The sequence below is a fragment of the Drepanopeziza brunnea genome (genome assembly GCF_022702325.1).
Source record: "Drepanopeziza brunnea f. sp. 'multigermtubi' strain 214-2 chromosome Unknown ctg12, whole genome shotgun sequence".
NCBI classification, from domain to species: domain Eukaryota; kingdom Fungi; phylum Ascomycota; class Leotiomycetes; order Helotiales; family Drepanopezizaceae; genus Drepanopeziza; species Drepanopeziza brunnea.
Genome location: NW_027094075.1, coordinates 1,660,590 through 1,682,323, shown reverse-complemented (window position 1 = coordinate 1,682,323; position 21,734 = coordinate 1,660,590). Strand labels below are relative to the sequence as shown.

The 21,734-nt window shown below is 50.7% G+C and overlaps 8 protein-coding genes across 8 annotated transcripts; 5 read left to right on the top strand and 3 right to left on the bottom strand.

Annotated features, from left to right (window-relative positions):
• Positions 1–1,248: 1,248 nt before the first annotated feature.
• On the top strand, positions 1,249–3,604 carry L3040_007197 (uncharacterized protein; the record flags this gene model as incomplete). The annotated part of the gene is made up of 2 exons (XM_007289978.2): positions 1,249–1,275; positions 1,340–3,604. 2 exons carry the CDS (start codon positions 1,249–1,251, stop codon positions 3,602–3,604), a joined length of 2,292 nt encoding a protein of 763 aa, XP_007290040.2.
• A 346-nt stretch (positions 3,605–3,950) lies between these two features.
• Positions 3,951–5,862, bottom strand: L3040_007196 (uncharacterized protein; the record flags this gene model as incomplete). The annotated part of the gene is made up of 3 exons (XM_007289977.1): positions 3,951–3,996; positions 4,062–5,759; positions 5,810–5,862. 3 exons carry the CDS (start codon positions 5,860–5,862, stop codon positions 3,951–3,953), a joined length of 1,797 nt encoding a protein of 598 aa, XP_007290039.1.
• A 470-nt stretch (positions 5,863–6,332) lies between these two features.
• L3040_007195 (uncharacterized protein) lies at positions 6,333–6,845 on the top strand (the record flags this gene model as incomplete). The annotated part of the gene is made up of 2 exons (XM_066156186.1): positions 6,333–6,477; positions 6,697–6,845. 2 exons carry the CDS (start codon positions 6,333–6,335, stop codon positions 6,843–6,845), a joined length of 294 nt encoding a protein of 97 aa, XP_066010992.1.
• A 162-nt stretch (positions 6,846–7,007) lies between these two features.
• On the top strand, positions 7,008–9,284 carry L3040_007194 (uncharacterized protein; the record flags this gene model as incomplete). Its single annotated transcript, XM_007289976.1, has 9 exons — positions 7,008–7,073; positions 7,136–7,241; positions 7,294–7,445; positions 7,498–7,989; positions 8,038–8,152; positions 8,202–8,346; positions 8,404–8,504; positions 8,555–8,892; positions 8,940–9,284. 9 exons carry the CDS (start codon positions 7,008–7,010, stop codon positions 9,282–9,284), a joined length of 1,860 nt encoding a protein of 619 aa, XP_007290038.1.
• A 371-nt stretch (positions 9,285–9,655) lies between these two features.
• On the top strand, positions 9,656–10,959 carry L3040_007193 (uncharacterized protein; the record flags this gene model as incomplete). The annotated part of the gene is made up of 4 exons (XM_066156185.1): positions 9,656–9,720; positions 9,821–10,541; positions 10,664–10,746; positions 10,836–10,959. The coding sequence occupies 4 exons, from the start codon at positions 9,656–9,658 to the stop codon at positions 10,957–10,959; spliced, it is 993 nt and encodes a 330-aa protein (XP_066010991.1).
• A 1,803-nt stretch (positions 10,960–12,762) lies between these two features.
• Positions 12,763–16,014, bottom strand: L3040_007192 (uncharacterized protein; the record flags this gene model as incomplete). The annotated part of the gene is made up of 6 exons (XM_007289974.1): positions 12,763–14,530; positions 14,640–14,860; positions 14,915–15,000; positions 15,061–15,334; positions 15,425–15,616; positions 15,928–16,014. 6 exons carry the CDS (start codon positions 16,012–16,014, stop codon positions 12,763–12,765), a joined length of 2,628 nt encoding a protein of 875 aa, XP_007290036.1.
• A 1,681-nt stretch (positions 16,015–17,695) lies between these two features.
• On the bottom strand, positions 17,696–19,287 carry L3040_007191 (uncharacterized protein; the record flags this gene model as incomplete). The annotated part of the gene is made up of 3 exons (XM_007289973.1): positions 17,696–18,816; positions 18,864–19,168; positions 19,217–19,287. The coding sequence occupies 3 exons, from the start codon at positions 19,285–19,287 to the stop codon at positions 17,696–17,698; spliced, it is 1,497 nt and encodes a 498-aa protein (XP_007290035.1).
• Positions 19,288–20,230: 943 nt separating this feature from the next.
• L3040_007190 (uncharacterized protein) lies at positions 20,231–21,690 on the top strand (the record flags this gene model as incomplete). The annotated part of the gene is made up of 3 exons (XM_007289972.1): positions 20,231–20,604; positions 20,654–21,116; positions 21,526–21,690. 3 exons carry the CDS (start codon positions 20,231–20,233, stop codon positions 21,688–21,690), a joined length of 1,002 nt encoding a protein of 333 aa, XP_007290034.1.
• Between the last annotated feature and the right edge of the window lie 44 nt (positions 21,691–21,734).

The following is a 21,734-nucleotide window of genomic DNA, read 5'->3' as shown; positions in this document are numbered from 1 at the left end:
ATTGCGGTTTTTCGGGGTGGTCTTCGGGAGGTGTTGTCGTCATGAATACCCCCTGGCAGCTGGGAGGGAGCTTACATACGAGGAGCTCAATGCATCAAAGACCGGGTATGAAGAAGAATGGACAGCGTCCATTCTTCTTCATGTATCGATTGGCAATACCGAGATCAGATATAACATGTCCAAGTAAAATGCTTGAGAGCATAGAAAACGACTACAAGCATCTGTTTCATAGCCTGAGAGCAAACCAGGATAGGGTAGCTATCCTTATGTACGTCCTACTCTAGATTCTCCCTCGGCGAGGACTAAGGTTGAGATAACAATAGCTAGACTCTGGATGAGCCCACGGCATTGGAGCCAGCCAGTGACTCTCTATAGATACACCTAAGATTTCCATCTAAGAAGAGCGCAAAATCATCTCCGTTGTATCAAAAAATATACTTGGGACTTGGCTGAAAGAGCTTATTGTACAGGAGACACTGTACAAAGTTGATTGTCCTGTTTTTCTAAAGAGATTCAGGCCTGGGCATGTCTTCAGAATGTTTGGCAAGAAATCAAAGAGTCGAAGACAGTGAGACTGAAAGTGATAGAAAGCTAATAAATACAACAGGATCCCTGGTGGTTGTTTGTATTGGTGACGGCAAAAGATGAAATCAACAATGAGAAATAAACAAGTATGAAGTCCTGGCATCGATTCCATGAATCCGGTTGTTAAACAACTCTTAAAGTCAGAAGCACATTGCGTATCTAAATGCTTTGGAGAATACGGAAAACAAAGCTAAATGGGTGATGACTCGGCGTGCTCTCGTGAGGATTGCGCCTCCTGGTAGTAATATATGCTCTTCGCCAAGATGTATTGTAATCAAAAAACCACTTTCCGAAGCCAAGATTGCAACTCTTTGCGCGGTATTTCAGGATGCAGAAGCCCATACAATAGACAAACAGAATATTGCGTGTATAGAGTAGCCGTGACAGAGTGAATGTACGGGCACTTAACCGACTATGAAGATATCCCGTGACTCAAATGCCCCTCTCGGCTTCCGAAGCTAAAGAGACTATAGCAGACAGCTCTTAACGAAGCCGTCTGCAAACAAATGTAGCCAGCACTCCGGCACCAAGAATCCCTCACCAAAGTCAGAAGCACTTGCCGATACTAACGCAATTCTCCTGTAGAGAGATTCTTTGTGCCATGAGAAGAAGCTATTCATATGTCATTCCTGAAAGCCGAACGCGAGGTCAGCAGAAGACAAGATGGCGGACAAGCTCAGGATAAAAAAGGTCAGCGACAAAGCCTGGCTACGAGCGCGGATAGTTTACGGTACTAATGTATACATTTACGAAGGTCGAACATGTCCAGGTCCTTGCGGCAGGAGAGATCACTTCTGCGACTCTACATCTCATGGCGCATCATCTCGTTCTGGTCATAACCATCCCGCCACGCCTACCTAAAGATCTAACAGCGCCGCCAACAGAGAAAAGGGCGCCAAAAGAATCATGGATTGCATACCCTATGATAGCCTTCTGTGCCTTCAGGCCGACTGCGCCTGGGTCTGGGCTTGCTTCTTCGATACGGATTAGAGGCCGAGACTTCTCCTTCATCACCTTAAACTTCGCCGACGATAAACAGGCCAGGGATGTGTTTGAGAGTATAAAGAATGCAACATGCAAGCTTGGGAGCATCGAGAAACTGCACGCCTTCAGCTACGACCCTGTGCCCCCAGAGAAGAAAATCAACGGGTGGGAGCTGTACGATGCAAAGGCAGAGTGGAAGCGCCAGGGCATCAGTGACAAGGGCGTTGATCGAGGGTGGAGGATATCGAAAATCAATACTGATTATGTTTTCTCGCCAACATACCCTGCCTTGCTCCCAGTTCCCTCAACGATATCCGATAATACCTTGAATTACGCTGGCAGATATCGATCGCGAGTACGGATACCTGTTCTGACATATCTACACCCGGTAAACAACTGCTCTATTTCAAGAAGCTCTCAACCGCTTGCTGGACTCAGGGGAAACCGCAGTATACAAGACGAGAAGCTCGTCAGCGCTTGCTTCTCTGCTTGTGCCCAGCCTGACGAAGTTGAAACCCCCCCTGCGAGCGTCTCCAGAGCCAGCCCGGCTTCCAGCCAGGCAGACTTTGGCTCGTCCAGTACGGATGGTGAGATATCAGAGACAGAAAGGCTAGAGGACGAAATCATATCTTCTTCGAACATTCAGATCAGTGGTGACAAGCCTTTGATCTACGGAGCACAGCAGCATAATCTGATTGTTGATGCTCGGCCGACGGTAAATGCATTAGCAATGCAAGCCGTAGGTCTCGGCTCAGAAAATATGGACCATTACAAGTTCGCTGCAAAGGTGTATCTGGGTATTGACAATATTCATGTGATGAGGAATTCCTTGGACAAGGTGATAGAGGCTATCAAGGATTCGGATATCTCAAAACTACCACCAAATCGAGATCTACTCGCTAAAAGTGGATGGCTCAAACATATCACTGGTTTGCTTGATGGTTCTGCCTTGATTGCCAGACAAGTCGGAATTCAACATTCCCATGTTCTGATACACTGTTCTGACGGGTGGGATCGAACGAGTCAGTTGAGTGCACTTTCTCAAATTATGCTGGATCCTTATTACCGGACAATTGATGGTTTTATTGTGCTTGTGGAGAAAGACTGGCTGGCTTTCGGCCACATGTTCCAACATCGATCAGGCTTCCTGAACAGCGAAAAGTGGTTCCAAACACAGAACGATGCTCTCGCAGGCTCAGCGATCCAGCCCAACGGTGGCGAAGGTCGTGGCAACGACGCCATTGAGAACGCGTTACTCAGCGCAAAGCGATTCTTCAACAAGAGCAACCAAGACGCAACCACCGACTCGGATGGAGAACTTATCTCCGTTGACGACCTGCCGAAGTCCAAGAAGGGCTCTGGTAAAGATAGTCTAGCCGACAAGGAGGCCACTAAACCCAAGGAGACCAGTCCAGTCTTCCATCAATTCTTAGACGCCACCTACCAACTTCTCTACCAACACCCGACTCGCTTTGAATTCAACGAGCGTTTTCTGAAGAGACTTCTATATCATCTCTACTCGTGCCAATACGGCACCTTCCTCTACAACAACGAGAAGTCACGCGTCGACGCCCGCGTTCAAGACCGAACTGCAAGCGTGTGGTCATACTTCCTCTCTAAACGCGAGGAGTTCACAAACAAAGCCTACGACGGCGGTGAGGTTGATGATCATGTAAAGGGTAAGGAACGTCTGCTATTCCCGAAGCTGGAGAAGATTAGATGGTGGCACTCTGTTTTCAACCGCACGGATCTTGACATGAACGGGCCGTCGAACGCTGCTACGGATAGGTATTTGGGTGGCCAAGATACCGTCGGCGTGGGACGCGGTGTTCTGACGGGGGTGGAGACTGCGCATGCGGCGACTGTTACTGCCGAAAGCCTCAAGCCAGCTGTGAATGGGACTCCTGCGCCGGGAAGTTTCGCGAGTCTGAGAGAGGGTATTGCGGGATTGGGGATTGGTATGGGGAAGGGAGGAGGGGCTGGGGCGAAAAGCCCTGCAAATTCGAAGCAGCCGATGGAGGTTGAGATGCAATGAGGACTTTCACATCAGTGTCGGAGTTGGATCCTATTTGTAGGCGAGCGTTGTTGTTGGTTGGGAGGGAGGAAGGCGTTGGGTGTGGGTGTGGGTGTGGGAGCAAAGGATCTTTTTTTGTTATTATATGGGGTCACACACATCATCATCGCACATGCATTGCTGGAGCGGGGCGTCACGGTAGCACAGATCGAGATGAGACTGTCAGTCTTATGCCATCAAATCGCGTCTTTTTTGGCCCATGCTGCAAAGGATGCGAATTTACATGCTACTTTTTTTTTCCTTTGGTGAACGAGCGCAAAGACGGTGATGCTCAAGAGATCTATGCGTTGCGTGTGAGAAATGGCGATTATGAGAAGACTTCCAGGTTGATCTCTAGTGTGCTCACGGGATACCTGTTTTGGTCGTAGTTAGCCCAATCGCTTCAAACCCGAGGAAGAAGGAAAAGATATCGACGTACCTCAGCTCGAACTTATCAAGAACGGTCGGGTGCAGAATTCCGAACTCGCCGATACGCTGCACCTTGCCGTCCACACGGAGGTATATGGCAGCCGCGTGCCCGGCAAAGAACGTCGCCTCGTCAATTTCCTGGATCCAGTACCCATCCACTTTCTTACCCTCCAGACCCTCTTCGTGTGTGATGAAAGCAGTCTTCAGCATCAGGAGCACCCGATCCAGCAAACCGTGCACGATCTCGAAGCCGCTTGTCTTACCGTACCACGCCGCGGCGAAGTGTCGCTCATTTCGGGACTTGCGCTCCAGAGACTCGTCTTTGAAAGCCACGTCGGAGACTTCGAAGACTTTGATGGGCACGCTGTGTTTCTTGTTCTCACGGATGGTCTTCAGGAGACCCGGGAGTAATGAGGTGCGCACGATCTGGTACTCGGCTGTCTTGGGGTTAGCGAGGCGGACGGCGGTGGTACCGTCGTCTTTGCGGTTCAGCCAGGCGAAGTTCTCGTCGTGCGAGCAGAGGATCAGGGGCATGACTTCGCTCCAGCCGGCCATGGCGGTTTCCTGGCGGACGATGTCGCCGAGCTTGTTAATCAATAGGGGTTGGGCGATCGTGGAGGCTTTGTTAGGGGAAGTACGAGGGAGATTGTTGAAGCCGTAGGCGATGGCTACATCTTCCATGATGTCGCACTGGTGGAGGACGTCGGCGCGGGTGGGCGGCACGGAGACTTTAATGATGTTTGGGTCTTCTGGGGAGGGCTTAGCGGTGTAGCACATCTTGGTCAGAAGTTGGCATATCCGCTCGGGGGTTTCTTGCAAGCCGCAGCAGTTGTTGATGTAGTCTACCTCTGCTTCGGCAGTGCGGGGGCTCAGGTCAGGTGTTTGTCGTGTCTCGCCATTGTGCTCGGAGATGATCTTGACGGGCTCGATGGTGAAGGGCTCGGAGCAGTATTGGGAGAACATGGAAACTATGATGTTGTTCACGATTTCCAGCTTGGTACGGTCCGTTCCAGTCATCTCAATGAAGACGTTGGTCGTGTTCAGGGTGATCTTCGAATGGTCGCCGTTGATGATAGGGGGCATAGAGCAGACGACCCTTTCTGAGTCGTAGATGACTGGGTATACCGGCTTATCCTTGATAATGTGTAGGTACTTTCCAAGGTGCTTGTCCTTGTCATAGAAATCCATCATTTCCGCCGCGTTCATCTCCTTGGTCTGGTTCAGAGGTATGAACTTGATATCCTTGGGTGGTAGTGCTTCGTAGGTGAAGGGTCCTTTGATGGTATCCAAATCGTGTGTACCGATAGCCACCAAGGTCCGGTTTCTTGCCAAATTTTGGTGTAACTTGTCCTGCAACGAGATGAAGGAGTCATAGGCGTCCTGGGTGAACTTGACATTTCGTAGAATAGCCCCAGAAACATATGGCCGAACTTTGAGGGTGTCTGGATGGACCGTTATTGTCTGAATCTTGCCATCCTTCGGCGCAACCAATCTGTAACTCGGCAGCGGCGTCTTCTCGCGGAAGATGTTGAGCATGAGAGCTATGCCCTCGAAACACAGCATGTCATAACGGTTGGCGGGGATCTCGATTTTCAGTTCTGCGGGCGCCTGCTTGCCGTTGACGATGGGCCGTTCTGAGTTCGTTGTGTCCTCATCCAGCTCGATACCAAACTCGAAGCATAGCTCCTCGAATTCCTCGGTCGTGTACCTGTAGAGTGTTAGGTGAGGTTCTGGGGAACGGATGGCTTGCGAGCTTACTCCTGGCCCAAGGCTTTGTAGAGCTCCGCCTTGTCTACACTGATGGTAGGCATTGTACGCGGCTTCAGATGTGTTTACCGGGTGTTTCGAGATGTAGGTAAGGTATGCCAGGTAGCGGCGGTGGTGGTGGAGAGGACGGAGGGGGAAGTGATGTGAAGAATCTTGACCGATCGGGTTTGGATAGGGCTGGGTTGAGTTGGGTTATCCAAAAATTAAAAGAAAGTCGGGGTTTTTGGTCGACTCTCAGCGAATGAATGATCTCAGGAAAATAATAGTCGGATTGGAGTCCAAGCTGTATTTTAATAAAGATGGAAAAAAAAAATTACATAATTCTCAGGCTCGATATTCCATACATCATAATCATACATCCCGTCACGTACCTAGGTAGCCCGCGGGGAGGGGTCCACACAAGGCTGCGAATTTCTGCGTACTGCCTGCCTGCCTGCCTGCCTGCCTGCCTTAGAGTTTGAGTAGTGGCCTGAGGCCTCAATTATAGCTCCAGTCATTCACGACCAACCAGTGCATGCTTGGTTGCTTGCTTGATTTGTTGCTCTCCAAGCCATCCCAAGACCACAGCACCCACAACGCAACCCAACTCCACCTACATACTCACGATAGCCTCGCCATCTACTTCAAATTCGCCCCTTGGATCTGGGTTTGCCGCGCAGGTATGTTCAATTGAACTCGCTGCCTCCGTGTAGCCAAGGCACCTCGACCTTACCTCTCTGTCATGGTTCTCCCCCCCTCCCCCCCTCCCCCCCACTACCCGTCCCGTCATGGACAAGCTTCCCTCCCCTGTGCGCGTCGGCCTGCTCATCCCTTTCACTCCCATTTCCCTTACTGTTTGCTACTGATCCTGATCCTGTTCCTGATACTGATGTTCGAAGACACGCAGCTCCATCTCGTTCTCGGTCTCGGTCTCGCTCGGTCTCGGTCTCACCTCGCACTCTTTCCCTTGGTTCGCTCTTCCCTTCCCTGGACATCGTTCAAACGGAATAACGAAACTCCCTTCGAGGCTAGTCCTACCTACCCGTAGGCCGCCCGCACCCCCCCAACACGCGATCAGCCTGCCTGTACGCAACCCTCGCACCCACGAGTCAACAGGTCAAGGCTCCCAATCCCGACAGGGCCTCCTACATCCAGCCTCGCTCTATCCCATCCCCCATCTCCGAATCCCTCGTGGACCCTTTCTTTCACAATGTCAGACGGCCCTGATAAGACGGATGAGCTCTACCCAATAGCGGTTCTCATCGACGAGTTGAAGGTACGGACGGGTCCATGTGCCAGCAGCAAGCTGGTTGCGCGCATCTGCTCACAGTCATATAGCATGATGATGTTCTATTACGATTAAACGCTATACACCGCCTCTCCACCATTGCTCTTGCGCTGGGAGCTGAACGCACCAGAGACGAGCTGATTCCTTTCTTGGATGGTAGGCGCATACACCAATGCCAGGCCTTCGGTACGTGCTGACTTTGGTCCAGAGTCTGTAGAAGATGAGGATGAGGTTCTTACTGCGCTGAGCGGAGAGCTTGGTGGATTTGTCGAATACGTTGGAGGTCCAGAATGGGGACATGTCCTTTTGTCGCCTCTTGAAAACCTGGCAGCGATCGAGGAGCCCTTGGTGCGCGAAAAGGTAGGCTGGGGAAGACGCTCTGTGAAGATACCGCATCTCTAATATTCTGTAGGCCGTCGAGTCTCTGAATAAGATCTGTGAGGAGCTTTCCCCCCAGCAGGTCGAAGAATACTTCATTCCCCTCACAATCCGTCTGTCCAAAGCCGACTGGTTCACCTCGAAAATCTCCGCGACAGGCCTATACAATGTCCCTTACAAGAAGGCTTCGCCCCCGATGCAGGAACAGCTTCGCCAGCAATTCGGACTCCTCGTTCACGACGAGACTCCCATGGTCCGAAGACAATCTGCGAACAATCTAGCAAAGTTCGTAAAGGAGATGCCAGCTACGATCGTCGTCGAGGAAATGATACCTCTTTTCCAACACCTCGCCAGCGACGACCAAGATAGTGTCCGGTTATTGACAGTGGAGATCCTGATTGCGATTGCGGAGGTGGTTCCGAAAGAGCAACAATCAAGTCACGGTGTTCTTCTTACAGCATTGAGGAGTTTGATCGAAGATAAGAGCTGGAGGGTCAGATATATGGTTGCAGACAGGTTTGAGAAGGTATGAAACTCCCCCCCGAATAGGTGGCCTTCGCTGACTTCGCCAAAGATTGCCAAGGCGGTAGATGATGAGGTTGTCACGAGAGATCTGGTACCAGCGTTTGTAAAGCTTCTCAAAGACGGCGAGGCCGAGGTTCGGACAGCAATTGCTGGACAAATCCCAGGTATATTCTGCTGCGTGATTTTCGATGATCATGCTCTGATTACTTTTAGGTTTCTGCCAGCTGATCGAACGAAATGTTCTGCTGAACGATGTCATGACTACAGTGGAGGACTTGGTCTCTGACACTTCTCAACATGTTCGGGCTGCTCTCGGAACCCAGATCAGCGGTCTCGCCCCAATCCTCGGGAAGCAAGAGTGAGTCGCTTGTGTTGGTTTACTTTTGCGGGATTTGAAAGACTAACATCGTGATAGAACCATCGATCACCTTCTGCCTATGTTCCTTCAAATGTTGAAGGATGAGTTCCCGGATGTTCGCCTGCACATTATCTCCAAACTCGAGTTGGTCAATCAAGGTGTGTGGAATTTCCGTGACATTTTGCTGAGGCTATACTGACGTGAGCAGTCATTGGAATCGACCTCCTTTCTCAATCACTTCTACCCGCAATCGTCCAACTTGCCGAAGACAAGCAATGGAGAGTTCGGTTGGCTATCATCGAATACATTCCTCTCCTCGCAAGTCAGCTGGGTGTCAAGTTCTTCGATGAGAAATTGGCAGCGCTCTGCATGGGCTGGTTGGGTGACACAGTCTTCTCTATCCGTGAAGCTGCGACAAAGAATCTGAAGAAGCTGACAGAGGTGTTCGGTGTTGAATGGGCGACCGAGGCCATCATTCCCAAGGTCATTGCGATGGGTGCTCATCCCAACTATCTCTACCGCATGACAACCTGCTTCGCTATCTCAGTAAGTCAGATGCGTTCTCCTTATCGATCATTGCTAATACGCCCTAGACCCTTGCTTCAGTCGTCAGCTTGGACGTAGTCGCGGAATCTATCCTCCCAATGATGGACACGCTCGTTAAGGATGATATCCCGAACATCAAGTTCAACGTCGCAAAGTCGTATGGCGAGCTGATTTCGGTCCTGAAGCGCTTACCTGACGAGGGTACAATCTACACTCTGGAGCAGTCGGGCGCTTCGTATTCTCCTTCGGCCAAAGGCGAGGTTCTCATTCAAGAGAGGATATTGCCCAATCTGGAGACGCTGCAGAAGGATATGGATGTTGATGTTCGTTTCTTTGCTACGACGTCTGCTGCTTCGATCTCAGGCGGCGAGCCTATGATTACGTCCCCTTAGAAGAGAGAATAAAGAAGCGTTGAGGAAAATGCATTTTTTCGAGGCTGTCACTTGTGCCTGGGATGGGGGCCGTAGTGTTCTAGAATTGGGGCAGAATACCAGCATATTCCTTTTTCCTTCGTCGAGTAAGTAGCATGCGTGGATCGAATACAATAAGTTTCATACCCCTGGATCTGGATTCGCGGGCCTTGCGTTAGTGAGTTCACCGCCTGCCTGTTTAGCAATGGGGGGGTAAATTTCTGCCGCTATCAAAGTCTAAATAAATTCACAAGCTCTCGAGAACGTTGCCATAGAAAGGAAGCAATTCTGAGATATCGAGAAAACTCATAATCACCCTCTCTCGAGAGTTTCCACCCTCTTTAACACTCAGCATGACGTCCTCAACCATCTCAAACCCAAGCCATCTGGAGCCATCCCAACTTGGCACCAAAGAATAGTAAGCCCCCCCACCACGCAGCTGCTTGAACCAAAGGTCCTTCAACAGGTGTCTCTCCCAAGACACCTACGCTGACCTCCAACCCTTCCTATTCAAACAGCTGGGACAACCTCTACACGACCGAGATGGCGAATCATGCCCAGGACCCCAGCGACGAGGGCACGGTCTGGTTCGACGATTCGGGCGCCGAGGCAAAGATGCTGTCGTTCCTGCGGCGGAAGGTAGTGAAGGAGAAGCTACTACTGGGCGAGGAGGTCACGGAAAGTAATTGTAGCTTCTTGGACTTGGGAACCGGGAACGGGCATTTGCTTTTTGCGTTGAGGGGGGATGGGGTTGGGGATAGCGATGGGGATGGGGGAAGTATCGACAGTGAGGGTGAGAGCGAGCCTGAGAGGAGTGGTGGAGGAGGAAGGGAACTTGAAGGCGGTGGAGATGGCGAGGGAGAGGCACTCGAGGGGTGGGGAGGCAGGATGCTCGGCGTGGATTACTCCGCGCGCAGCGTCGAGTTCGCGAAGCGGATTGCGCGGGACAAGGGCTATGGGGAGGGATCGGAACCGCGGAAGGAAGTCGAGTTCCTCAAGTGGGATATCATGAGCGAGGATCCTTCGCCGGGCGTCCTCTCGGGCGAGCAGGCGCGGGGCTGGGACGTGGTGCTCGACAAGGGGACGTTCGATGCGATTTCCCTCTCTGAGGGGAGGGATGAGTGCGGGAGGAGGGTGTGCGAGGGGTACTGCGGGAGGGTCGTACCGCTTATTCGGGAGGGGGGCGTGTTGCTGGTTACGAGCTGCAATTGGACGGAGGAGGAGCTGGAGCGGTGGTTTGTGGGCCCGGGAGCTGGGGGAGGGGGAGGGGGAGGGCAGTTGGAGGTGCTGGACAGGATAGAGTATCGGAGTTTCAGCTTTGGGGGGAAGAAGGGGCAGACGATCAGTAGTGTGTGCTTTAGGAAACGGGGGAGGCTGTAGGGCAGCTGGTGGGATCTGGTGTTGGGTTGGAGCTGGTGGGCGATACGCCTGGCATGCTTAACAGGTGAGTGCTTTATAAACCACCATATCAGGCCTGAACCAAAATGCCGATTTGGCCTCCAGTTGCATATCTAGTTAACTAAATAGATGCAGCACGAGCCAGAACTCGAGGGAATCAGTAACCTCGAGCTTTGCCTCCGAACAACAGGCCATGTTAGCATTCCTTGGGAGAGGGACATCAGATGCGTGCAGCATATATGCTCTCAAACCATCATGAGGAAAACTGCGAATGGCTCTTGTCCTACCTTATACACCAGCCTCTTCATGCAAATCCAAATCTTCCATTGCATCCCAGCAGGCATTGTTAGGACATCTCGTGAGAGGATTCAGCAGATGCAACTTGGGGAGTTTTCGGGGGAAGAAAATGAAAAGATCAACCTTTTGTGTGTGCCTTTGGGGAAATATAGGCTGTGATGACACCTACCTCTTTCTCGTCTTGTTTGGTACGGTTGGGCTTTGGTTTCGTTGGAGAGAGAGAGGGAGGTAGGCGGGTAGGTCGGTCGGTTATATTGGACAGGTTTCCTGGATTTGGCCGGGGGCTTATCTGTTATCCAAGGTAGGTACGGTACTAGGTAGGTTACTATGCATTCAAATCTCGCGGTTCTGTGGAATGGAGGGCTTCTTCTTTTTTTATTTTTGGTTGCTGCGGTGGTGGTGGTAGTGCTCCTCCTCCTCCTCCTCGTCGTCGTCGTCCTCGTCATGCTCATGTTCTTTATTGCATATTTCATATACAGTTCTGAAGCCAAGCTTGTTTGGGTTGGTGCCACACATAAATATACACACACACACACACACATATATATATATATATACTCCCGTCCTAGCTTCTCCATTATATACTGCTTGCTGCTCGCTACCTAGTCAGGCTTCTCGTCTCGATATAATAGGAAAAGAAAAGGGTAAAATAGTAATATAGCAGCAGCCTTGAAAGAATAGCGATCACAATCACTCAATCAATCAATCGATCGATCGATCGATCAATCGTTTTATCATATCATTATTGTTATCGTCATCTCATTTCCTTTCCTTTCGGATGTGAAGTGATATGGTGTGATGTGGTGATCGAGCCGAGCTGTGGTTATTATTGTTGTTGGGTGATGATACATGATGTATGTGTTGGAATCCCACCCAGTCGGTCCAAAGAACGTGTGCTCCACAATACAGTGCATTCTGGATAAGCATTGATAGATAGGTTAGATAGTATAGAGCTTTTTTTATTCAAGGAGTCTTCTTCTTCTTCTTCTTCTTCTTCTTCTTCACATATATATATACATACATATAATCAATCGTCCAAATAACCTACCTACTGTAGTATACCGCTCGCTTGCATAAAAAGCAAATCAACAAACCCCTTCCCCCCACCCTCCCCCCCCCCCCCCTCCTCCAATGATCCAACTCCCATTTCCAAAGTCTGAATATCAGAAACACAGCGCAGGAAACCACAAACGCGACTTACGACAACGACGACGGTGAATATAGATAAGGAGAGGTGAGAGGTAAGAAGAGGTAAGCAACAGCGAAAAAGAGGCGAGAGAGGATTACCCCGTGATGGGATTACATCTCTGGAGGCGCAGATTTGCTTTCCTCGAGAACGTCGGCATCGGCTGGGCGTATCAATCGATTGCGACGAGCAGTGATCGTGCGCCATCCGGCCTACCCTGAGCCCTCGCCGGGGAGACAGACGGAACACGCCTGGCGGGACATTAGATGGCTGCTGCTGCTGCTGCTGCTGCCTTATTCCTTATTCGTTGGCAAACTTTCGCCCGAAACAAGATGTACATGTGATAAATAGTATGATTACTTTTCATGCTTTACTTTTTATGTCCATGTCCAGCGCGAGTCCCGCAGGAACCAATTCCCTTTTCCGGATTCCGTAATCGAGACACCCACCCTCGTAATTCATGAAAATGGGCAGCTTATCCTCCTGACGAGTGCAGTCCAGCCCCCTCTCTCGGGCCTTCGAGATCACTTCCCATTATCTCTTCCCCCCCCCACTTCTCAATCTCGTAAGCTGCAAAGCCTACAAAGCCTGGCTCAAAAGCAGCCGCCTCGAGCTAGAACCCACATAAACCGTCTTCGGGGCGTCTGTGATAACCCAGTTCTGGGACACAGGGTCCCAGTTACTGATGTCCCTTCGAGTAATTTCAGCCTGGAAAGTGGCCGACGCCCCAGCATCGATGCTCAAGCGATCGAAACCTCGCAGGACGACCTTGGGTTGGTTGGGGCCGCCGTGGGAGATGTAGAGTTGAGGGACCTCTTCGCCGTAGCATGAGCCGGTGTTCTGGATCTGGGCCGTGACGGTATACAGGACGTCGTAGAGCTGTGGGTTGCCGCCGGGGGCGCCACCTGCTGCGAGGAGTGGCTGGGGAGATCCATCGATAGCTCCGGGAGGCAGGAACTCCTCCGCTGTTTGGCCGTAGAAGGGGTCTGCTGATGCAGCTCTTGCGTCGGTGGTGTTGAGGTATGGGTAGATGTATTGCCAGATATGAGGGAAGCTGGCGTTGGGGAACAGGTAGTCACTCAAGTCGGTTGAGAAATTGCCCAGGACTGGTGCTGCTTCTGTCATTCCGGTCGTTGGGGTGTAGGCACTGGCATCGTGCTTGGTGACGGTAAGTTCGGAGTACTCGAAAGTGGTGTACGACAGGCCAAATCCAAACTCGTAGATGGGTGTGCTATTCGAGCGATCAAAAGCTCTGTAGTCGATAAAGACGCCCTCAACGAAGTCATCTTGTGGCGCTGCCTGCCCATTGTTGGGTGTGTACAGAACGTCAGTTCCATAACTCTCCCTAGTAGCACCCCATGTGAACGGTGTTCGTGCCGCTGGGTTGACTTTTCCGTAGAGAACATCCGTGATACTGTTGCCGCTCTCTTGACCCGGAACGCCCGCCCACAAGATAGCTGTCACGTTCGGGTTGTCGTACCACTCAGTGACAAGAGTAGGACCGGTGGAATGGATGACAACAATGGTGTTGTTACAGATTGCGGAAACATTCTTGATCAGATCGTCTCCAGAATGCCACAGAGTCAGGTTCCGTCTGTCGCCCTCGTTTCCGTCAAAGCTGATGTAACCCTCCCCAGAATTAGCATTTACAAATACAATTGCGGTAGCATCGGCTTGAGCGACCAATGCTTCAATTTTAGAGGTAGCATAGTTGTCCAAGATGCTCTCGTATCTCGTGCCATCGGCAAGTGCTTGGTTTTGGAGAGCAGTATCAGGTGTTACCAAGTAGGGGAAGTTGGCAGTTCCAGACCCCCAGGCCATCCCCAGAGTCCCGTCGTTACATGCGCGGTCAGTGCAAGAGTTTGGACCGTTGATGTTGGGGCCCGCATCGCTTCCAATGACTGCAATAAATTTTGGCTTGGAGAGAGGGAGTGCATTGTTCACGTTTTTGAGGAGAACGGTGGCTCGGGCACCAATATCTCGGATCAAAGCGCCGTGGTCGTCACGAACATCGACATGCCAGTTTACCTGCTGTATGTTGGCTCCAACCGACGCATGCAATGGGCCGAACGTATCGAGAGTCCAGGAATCGAAGTTGATTGGAGGCTCATTGAGTGTCAGTCCAACCTTGAAGTAGGCCGCCATGATTCGCAGAGCCATGTCGTCAATACGCCATTCGGGAACCGTTCCGTTGATAACGGCGAGAGTCAAGTTTGTACCCCAGAAGGTCTCTGCAGAGTTGAAAATAGTATCGCCAGGCATTGACATATCGAGTCCAGCTGCAGCTGATGCAGCACCAGAATGTTGGGCTTGCCAATCGCTCATCACGAACCCCTGGAAACCCAATCTGACAAGAGGCGAGTAGTCAGTGAATGCTACCTGAAAGCTTTCTGGGGATATAAAAGGCAATTCCTGGAGATTTAATGCTGGGACTGTGCGAGAGAGGCAAGACTTACTCGTTCTTTAAGAGGTCATTGAGCAACTTCGAATTCTGGCAGCCATACGAGTTGTTGATCTGGTTGTAAGAGCACATAATCGACCCAACGCCAGCGCGAACTGCGTCCGCAAAAGGCCAGGCATAGACTTCGTGCATGGTGACATCGTCAATATTTGAGGAGATGGACTCTGTGATGTTGAACCCATACCCTACAGCCTCGGAAGCTTGACGGAAGGATTCCTTGTAACAGTGAGTACTTGGTGAGTTCCGTGGAGTGGATCAGAGGTTCCATACCTGCTCGTTGGCAATGAAATGCTTAGCACAAGCAATGACCCCAGCATCTTGCGTACCTTTGACGGTCTCGGCCATGGCAACACCAGCTAAAATCCGAGTAAGAACTAGTGTTGAGAAAACGGTCGTGGATGGATGCGTGTACTCACTTAGGTACGGGTCAGGAGAGAATCCTTCCCAGTTACGTCCTCCTGCTGGACTACGTCCAATGGGTCCTGCCACCGGGCCGAGCTGAACAGTGACTCCTTTGGCTTTATGCTCCTTGCCCAAGGCGTAGCCTCTCGCATAGAAAAGACTACGGTCGAAAGTTGCCGCAACAGTCTGACCTGAAGGGAAAACACTAACATAGTCCGCAAAACGGACTCCAACTGGCGAATCCTGCATACACAGACTCCGGAAACCCAAACGCGGGATGGAGCCAACCTATAGTATCCCATGTTAACACTCAGAGTCCGAGAGAATCGTGGTTATATAGATATATCTATTAGAATATAAGTGTTTGAGAGAACCTACTTGTCCAACACACTGTTCGCCTTGCCATCCCACGCCCGTCGTCAAGTTGACCTTCTCAAGCAGCGTGAGCTGTGACACGAAATCTTTCGCCTTGGCATACGCATCGGCCCACTCGCCCTGCCCATTCATCCACGGCGACGGGTAGAACGGCTCCGAGAATCGCGAGTCGGAGGTGGTTGCATCCGGAGACGTCTGCGGGACTGTCAATTGGGGGTCTTTGCCCAAAAATATCGCGACGGCAATCAGCAGCTCGCTGACGATCCACATCGCGATTGCAAGAAGTCAGGAATATGGATGCAGCAAGTGCGTGATGGCGAGTATGGATAATGCTGGGGAAGAAAAGATATGGTGTATGGTGTATGGTGTATGGTGTATGGTGTATGGTGTATGGTGTATGGAGGTGTTGGTGGGGGATGATACATGAATATTAGAGAGAGAGAGAGAGAGAGAGAGAGAGAGAGAGAGAGAGATAGAGAGAAAAGAATAAAGAGTGTTGAGCTTACTTGTCGTGATACCAGAGAGGAAGCGACGTTGATATTGGTTGCCAGGCACGCCAGCATGGTGACGCCGGTGATCGAGGTGAAAAACATCCTGAGCGAAGCGAGTTCTCCACCAAATACAAACAAAACAAAAATTCTGGCCGAATCAGAGAAAGATGTCCTACAACTCTTTTACCCTATTATTCTTTTTATAGGCAGGCAGGCAAGCTCTTTTATATATACTTATACTTCCGCCGATCGATCAGCACCAGCCATACCCCACCATTCTTTCTCTGTCCAAGCTTTCCCTCCGCGGAAGATCGCGAGCTTCTCTCCTCTTCCGTTGTTGTGGGGGTGGCTGGCTGGTTGACAATCAGATCGGCAGGCTGCATTACTTTACTACTTACTACTTATTTGGGCATTCCGCTGTCGAACGGAGGCCGCCGAGACCAACTACTAATACTTACTGGGGCTGTGCTGTGGAACTGGGAAGGGCTGGTTGAGATCGGGTCGTCGAGTTCCTCTTACAATTATAAATTATCCGAATGATTTAAGTCATGAGGTGCGGAGTAACTGTTGCGAGGATCACCAACAAACCTAAAGATCTGCAAGTGGATCGATCCCTTGCTCCTACTTTGTTTTGTTGAGTTTACATCTCGGCATCGCCTTTTGAGGATAGGTATGATGGTACGTAATCATAAGTTAAAAGGGACTGATTTACTTACTTACCCATGTAATTAATTACCTATTTAGCGTTTTGTTCATTTCAAGTGATCAAGATACACTCTACTGGTAGCACATCTCATCGAGTGTGTCTGTTCTAGGACCTACCAACCAACCTATCCTACAGAGCTCTGGCAGCGCAGGGTACTACACATAGTAAGTCCTCGATCGGCCATCTCCGATCAAGAATCTCCGTCCCGAGTTCTGACCTGACGGGCACATAGACTACTACGTACTACAATACCTGCTTCATTGCTCGGCTCCGGAGACGAGCCGGCAGACGAGATGGGGAAGAGGACGGGGCTGGCTAAGGCAATAAGTCCTGATAACAGTAGTTCGAATCAATCTGTCCTCTCTTCGTAATTCTCCCGACCACGCCGAAAAGAAAGTGGCTTTCGGTGCATCTCTCTCCGGACTGACTGACTGACTTTTATCAAAATGACTGTCGCGTCTTTCTACCCTCGGTTAAGCGAAGTCCCTCGTCGTCAACCTATAGGAAAACCTCAAAAAAACAAGAAGAGTCTATGTCGACCTCTAAGATCGGTAAGCACATCATGCAAGATAATGCGGTACGCGACCCTGGTTCTTCATCTCGTGTCGACATCATCAGACGATATGCATAGAATGAATGTACTACTAACTCCAGCTTTCGCAGACCGAGGTACACCCATCCGACATACGGTATGGGGTACAGAACCCGGGTCACATCGTCCACCATCCGCCTACCATAGAGTACCACTGGCCCTGTCACCGTCGGCCCGAATCTGCACTGCTGCCAGCAGGCTTGCTTCACCTGCATCGTGGACATGCAGCTCTACATCATCACCACCAAGCAGAAAGGAAGGCATTCGTGAACGATGGGAATTTCTCAGTGTTCAAAGCCATTACTCGGGGAATCACTAATTCATTGCGCATCGATTGCTCTATCGAGTGCTCTATCGAGCCACCCACTTTCTCTAGCGGCATCTATGCTCAGTCCTAATAGACAGACCTACCTCTCTCCCGACCAGGCTCTATACACCTTCGATTAAGCCGGGCCTCTAGATAGACCACCACCGCACCGAGATGCTCAGTAGATACCAGGGATTAACCTGTACTTGACAATCTCGCAGTATCGCTTCCAATCATCACCGTACTTGCGAATGCACTTCTCTTCGTCTCTCATCTCACGGTGGATGAGAAGTATACCAAAGTAGAACATGTACCAGTAGGTGATGATGACGCCGTATCCTCTCGCGGAGCCTTGAAAGACCTCAGTGTAGCTTGTAGGTCCTTCATAGACGAATGACTTGTCGGCAAGGGACATGCCAGGCGCTGGAGCTACCGAGCTGTGCTGAACGAGGTAGCCAGAGAGACCTGTAGTGAGGCACATGGCCCAGGACATGATCCAGTCTCCGAGATAGTTGATGTGGCGAGCTGTTCCCCACCACCCAGATGTTAAAAGCTTAGAGCCAGACTTAGTCTCAATGTACTTCAGATGGGCGACTCGTGGGTCGGACGGGTCGGTTCGGAACCGATTCTTTTCGTTGTTGGAACTCCGGAAGATGTAGTACCCGAAGCCCAGGACACTGAGGACACCAGCACAGCCATAGGGACCCAGGCTCAAAGGGTATGTAGCGAGATATTTGGCTTGGAAAGAGTAGACGAAGGGTACCCAAGCAAGATCACCGAATGCAAGCATGAAACCGAAGCCATCAGTTGTGATGTCCATGGTGGTTAAAATTGCGTTCTCCATCCAGTAAGCATCCAAGACATAGAGGGTCTGGAACAATGTGGCCAGGACAATGCTGTCGGTGATGTAGCCATATGTCTTGTACTGGTGGGCGATGAAGGTAAAGTCCAAGATAATCCATCCCATCAAGCCTGGCCGCAGTTCGCACCATTCCTTGATGTCGATTTCGCCCAGGAAGGGAAGAGTGACTCGAGGATTCAGTTCGCGACCAATGAACCAGTCGTATAGCATGTTACCCGTATGTCCGCCAGCTGCCAACTCGCGCAGTTCCGCATTGCCTGGCTTCACGCTGAAGCTGCGCACATATACGAATGTTGCCAGAAAGTATGATATGAGCATGTTGGCCGTGACAATTTGGAGGTAATTGTCGTAGATGTAAGTCCATACCGGAAAGTCTGCGCCTTGGTATGCAGTGCCTGCAGCGAGAATGGCGAAAGTAAACATCGTAGAGGACCATGCTGCCATGGGGTTAGAGCTGTCTGGGACAGTTGGGTATGCCACATACTGTTGAGCTTGTACTTGAGCTTTCCTCCAGCCGCAAGCTCAACCCCCTCTATCTCCTCGCCTGGTAGTACCCGATGAAGGACCAAACTAAGCAGATAGTATCCCAGCACCTTCATGTTCACATCCCAACTCGCTAATCCATAGATTCCATCTGCTGGCCATCCTACGTCGCGCTTGAGTTGCTCTATGGTCAAGGTCGAGGGAGAAAGTGCCGAGGGTACTGGGCAACCAGAAATGTCATTACAGAGGAAGGTCGCAGCATAGACAGCGATTGGCAGGCCGAAAGAGATACCGAAAGCACCGAGTCTGCATTTCATCAGCACAAACCCGACAACACGGGGTGGAAAAACATACGGGCCACCAAATTCATAGCCGTGCGGTTCGGCGCGCTGGACAGCTACTGTCTTTGAGGATTTTGACGCCATATTGGAGTCGAGCCGAGGGTCGATAGAATCAGAGCGATGATAGATAGAAAGGGCTCATCCAGTCGTGAGAGTTGTGAGGGTTGGGACTCCGGATCGTGTTCCCCCGCGTTACGCTTGTGTTCGGATTTATTTCGATAATGACTCCAAGATACAAGTCGGAGATGCAGGTCAAGATGAGAGCCAGGGAGCGGCCCGTGCTATACAGACCATATAAACCCTGCGGGAGATCGATCTATCCGTAGTCCTTAAACTGATGTTTGGAAATGATACAAAAAGTAGTGCAAAGGTTAGGTTAGCTGGCTATTTACGGACGGAACGCCTGATGTATATTCATACGTAGTATATTCAACTCAGAGGAAAGCTACAGCTACTTTATTTGTGTCTACAAATTACAGTTTCTACAATCTCTTCGCCACCCTTCCAAACGCGTAATCCGATGCATCGATGCATGGAAGATTGGAGAAACTGTGTACCACTCACTCACCCACTCTTGACTGATGAGGTACCGGTATTACCATCTCATCGAAATTTCTGCAGGAACATTCAACTCATCAGTACAGTACAGCCAGCACTGTTCAGAACAATCTCGAAAGAGGGTTTCAGAAAGTAAACAAAACGTGGTAATCTCCCTCGCCTACGCAGATTCGGTACTTCCGTAGTTTTATTTATGTATTTGCGGGGACAAAAGGGGTCAGAATTTCATATCACGTGGCGGCAAAGTGACGTTGTCTTCAAGGGAAGCAATCTATTTCCATACAAGGACTGCTGAAGAGTAAACTGTTCCAGTTTTACTACATTATCGACATCTACCTCCACCTCCTCATCCACATCCACAGCTCCACTCCCATTCCCTTTCTCATCCCTATCTGCAAGCCGTCATCACATCCCTCTATCCTGTTGCGCCTCGAGGCGCTCTGGTACACGCGTCAGCCCACACCTCACCATGCATTTCCCAACCCTCCCAACCAGCTTACTCGTCACTCTCGTACTGCATTACGGGGTGAACGGCGCCACCTCCGAAAAGAAAGACGAGAAGGTGCTGGATCCGTGCACAGTTGGATCAACGACAGGGGCTTTCTATGATTTGAGGTCTTTATCCATAGCGCCGCCAGCGGATGACAAGAAGCCTGCGAAAGGGGACAAGGTGGACGACTGGCATGCGAAAGGCTATGACTATCACGACAATGGGGCGAACTTTACTCTCAACATCTGCGCGCCGGTGGTGTCGAAGGTGGAAGATGTTGTGGGCGTCGACAAGAATATGTGGAGGAATGTTAGCGCATACTATAATCTCGGGGGGAAGACATATTCCATTGGGTAAGGAAGATATCGAGGTTTTTCCCGGTCGCTACTGATCTCAGTTCAGGCAGAACTCTTCGGAATTGACTCTGCGAGGAAGGAGACTTGTTCTTCAATACACGAATGGGTCTCCGTGTACAAGTGACAAGAAACGATCGACGTTGGATCCGGAGGAGGGGCATAAGGAAATCAGAGCGGAGGGCGAGGATCTCGTTCGCCGGAAGTCTACTATAATATCATTCCACTGCGACAAAGACCCTCTCGCAACTCAGGCGACCGCAACCTTTGTCGGGACAGACCCAGAGGAGTGCTCATACCACTTCGAAGTCCTCTCCCGCGCAGCCTGCATCACAGCAGAGCCTGCCAAACAATCAATCGGGCCCGGGGCCCTCTTCGGTACTATCGGTGTCATCGCAATCATGGTATACTTCCTCGGCGGTGTGTTCTACCAGCGCAACGTAGCGCATGCTCGCGGATGGAGGCAACTACCGAATTACAGTATGTGGGCGGGCATTGGCAGCTTCATAAAGGTGAGCGCCAGCTTTTGTGTTCAGCGGTCAAAGCAGAAGATATTTCCCAGGGTGACTTCTGTACGGGAAGGGATTCTCCCTACGATGCGGCCGTTACCTGGTATGAGAAAGCCTCATAGAACGTACTTGTCAAGTTCGTCATGGGACTCTTCCCATCTTTCGTGATATGGCCCATGGCTGGATCTTTTACGAAAGACGTGCGGATTCTCGGTCACTTTATTGTTATACCTTATATACACTCCTGTACAGACTTTATCCTTCTCTTTTGTGTTTGTTGCATAGCTTGGGTGCTTATAGGATAGAAAAATTGCATATAGCGGCGCATTTTGAACTTCACTCCTTTCAAGCCCTCCACATATCATTTGGTCCACAATCCTCTCGAGTAACCATGCTGACAATTCAACCTTAGGATGTTTTTGTCATTGCCACTTCATCATGTTCTCGCCTCATGCCGAGAAGAAGGGGGTACAGCGCACTGTCCGCCTCGGCAAACGGCAGCGGCCGCGGTCGAAACGGCGGAGCAGAAGACGAGAACCGCCTGATCGATCAGCTGGATGAGGAGTGGGATGACTAGATCAGAGCGACTACGGATACGAATATGAAGACTACAGATGTAAA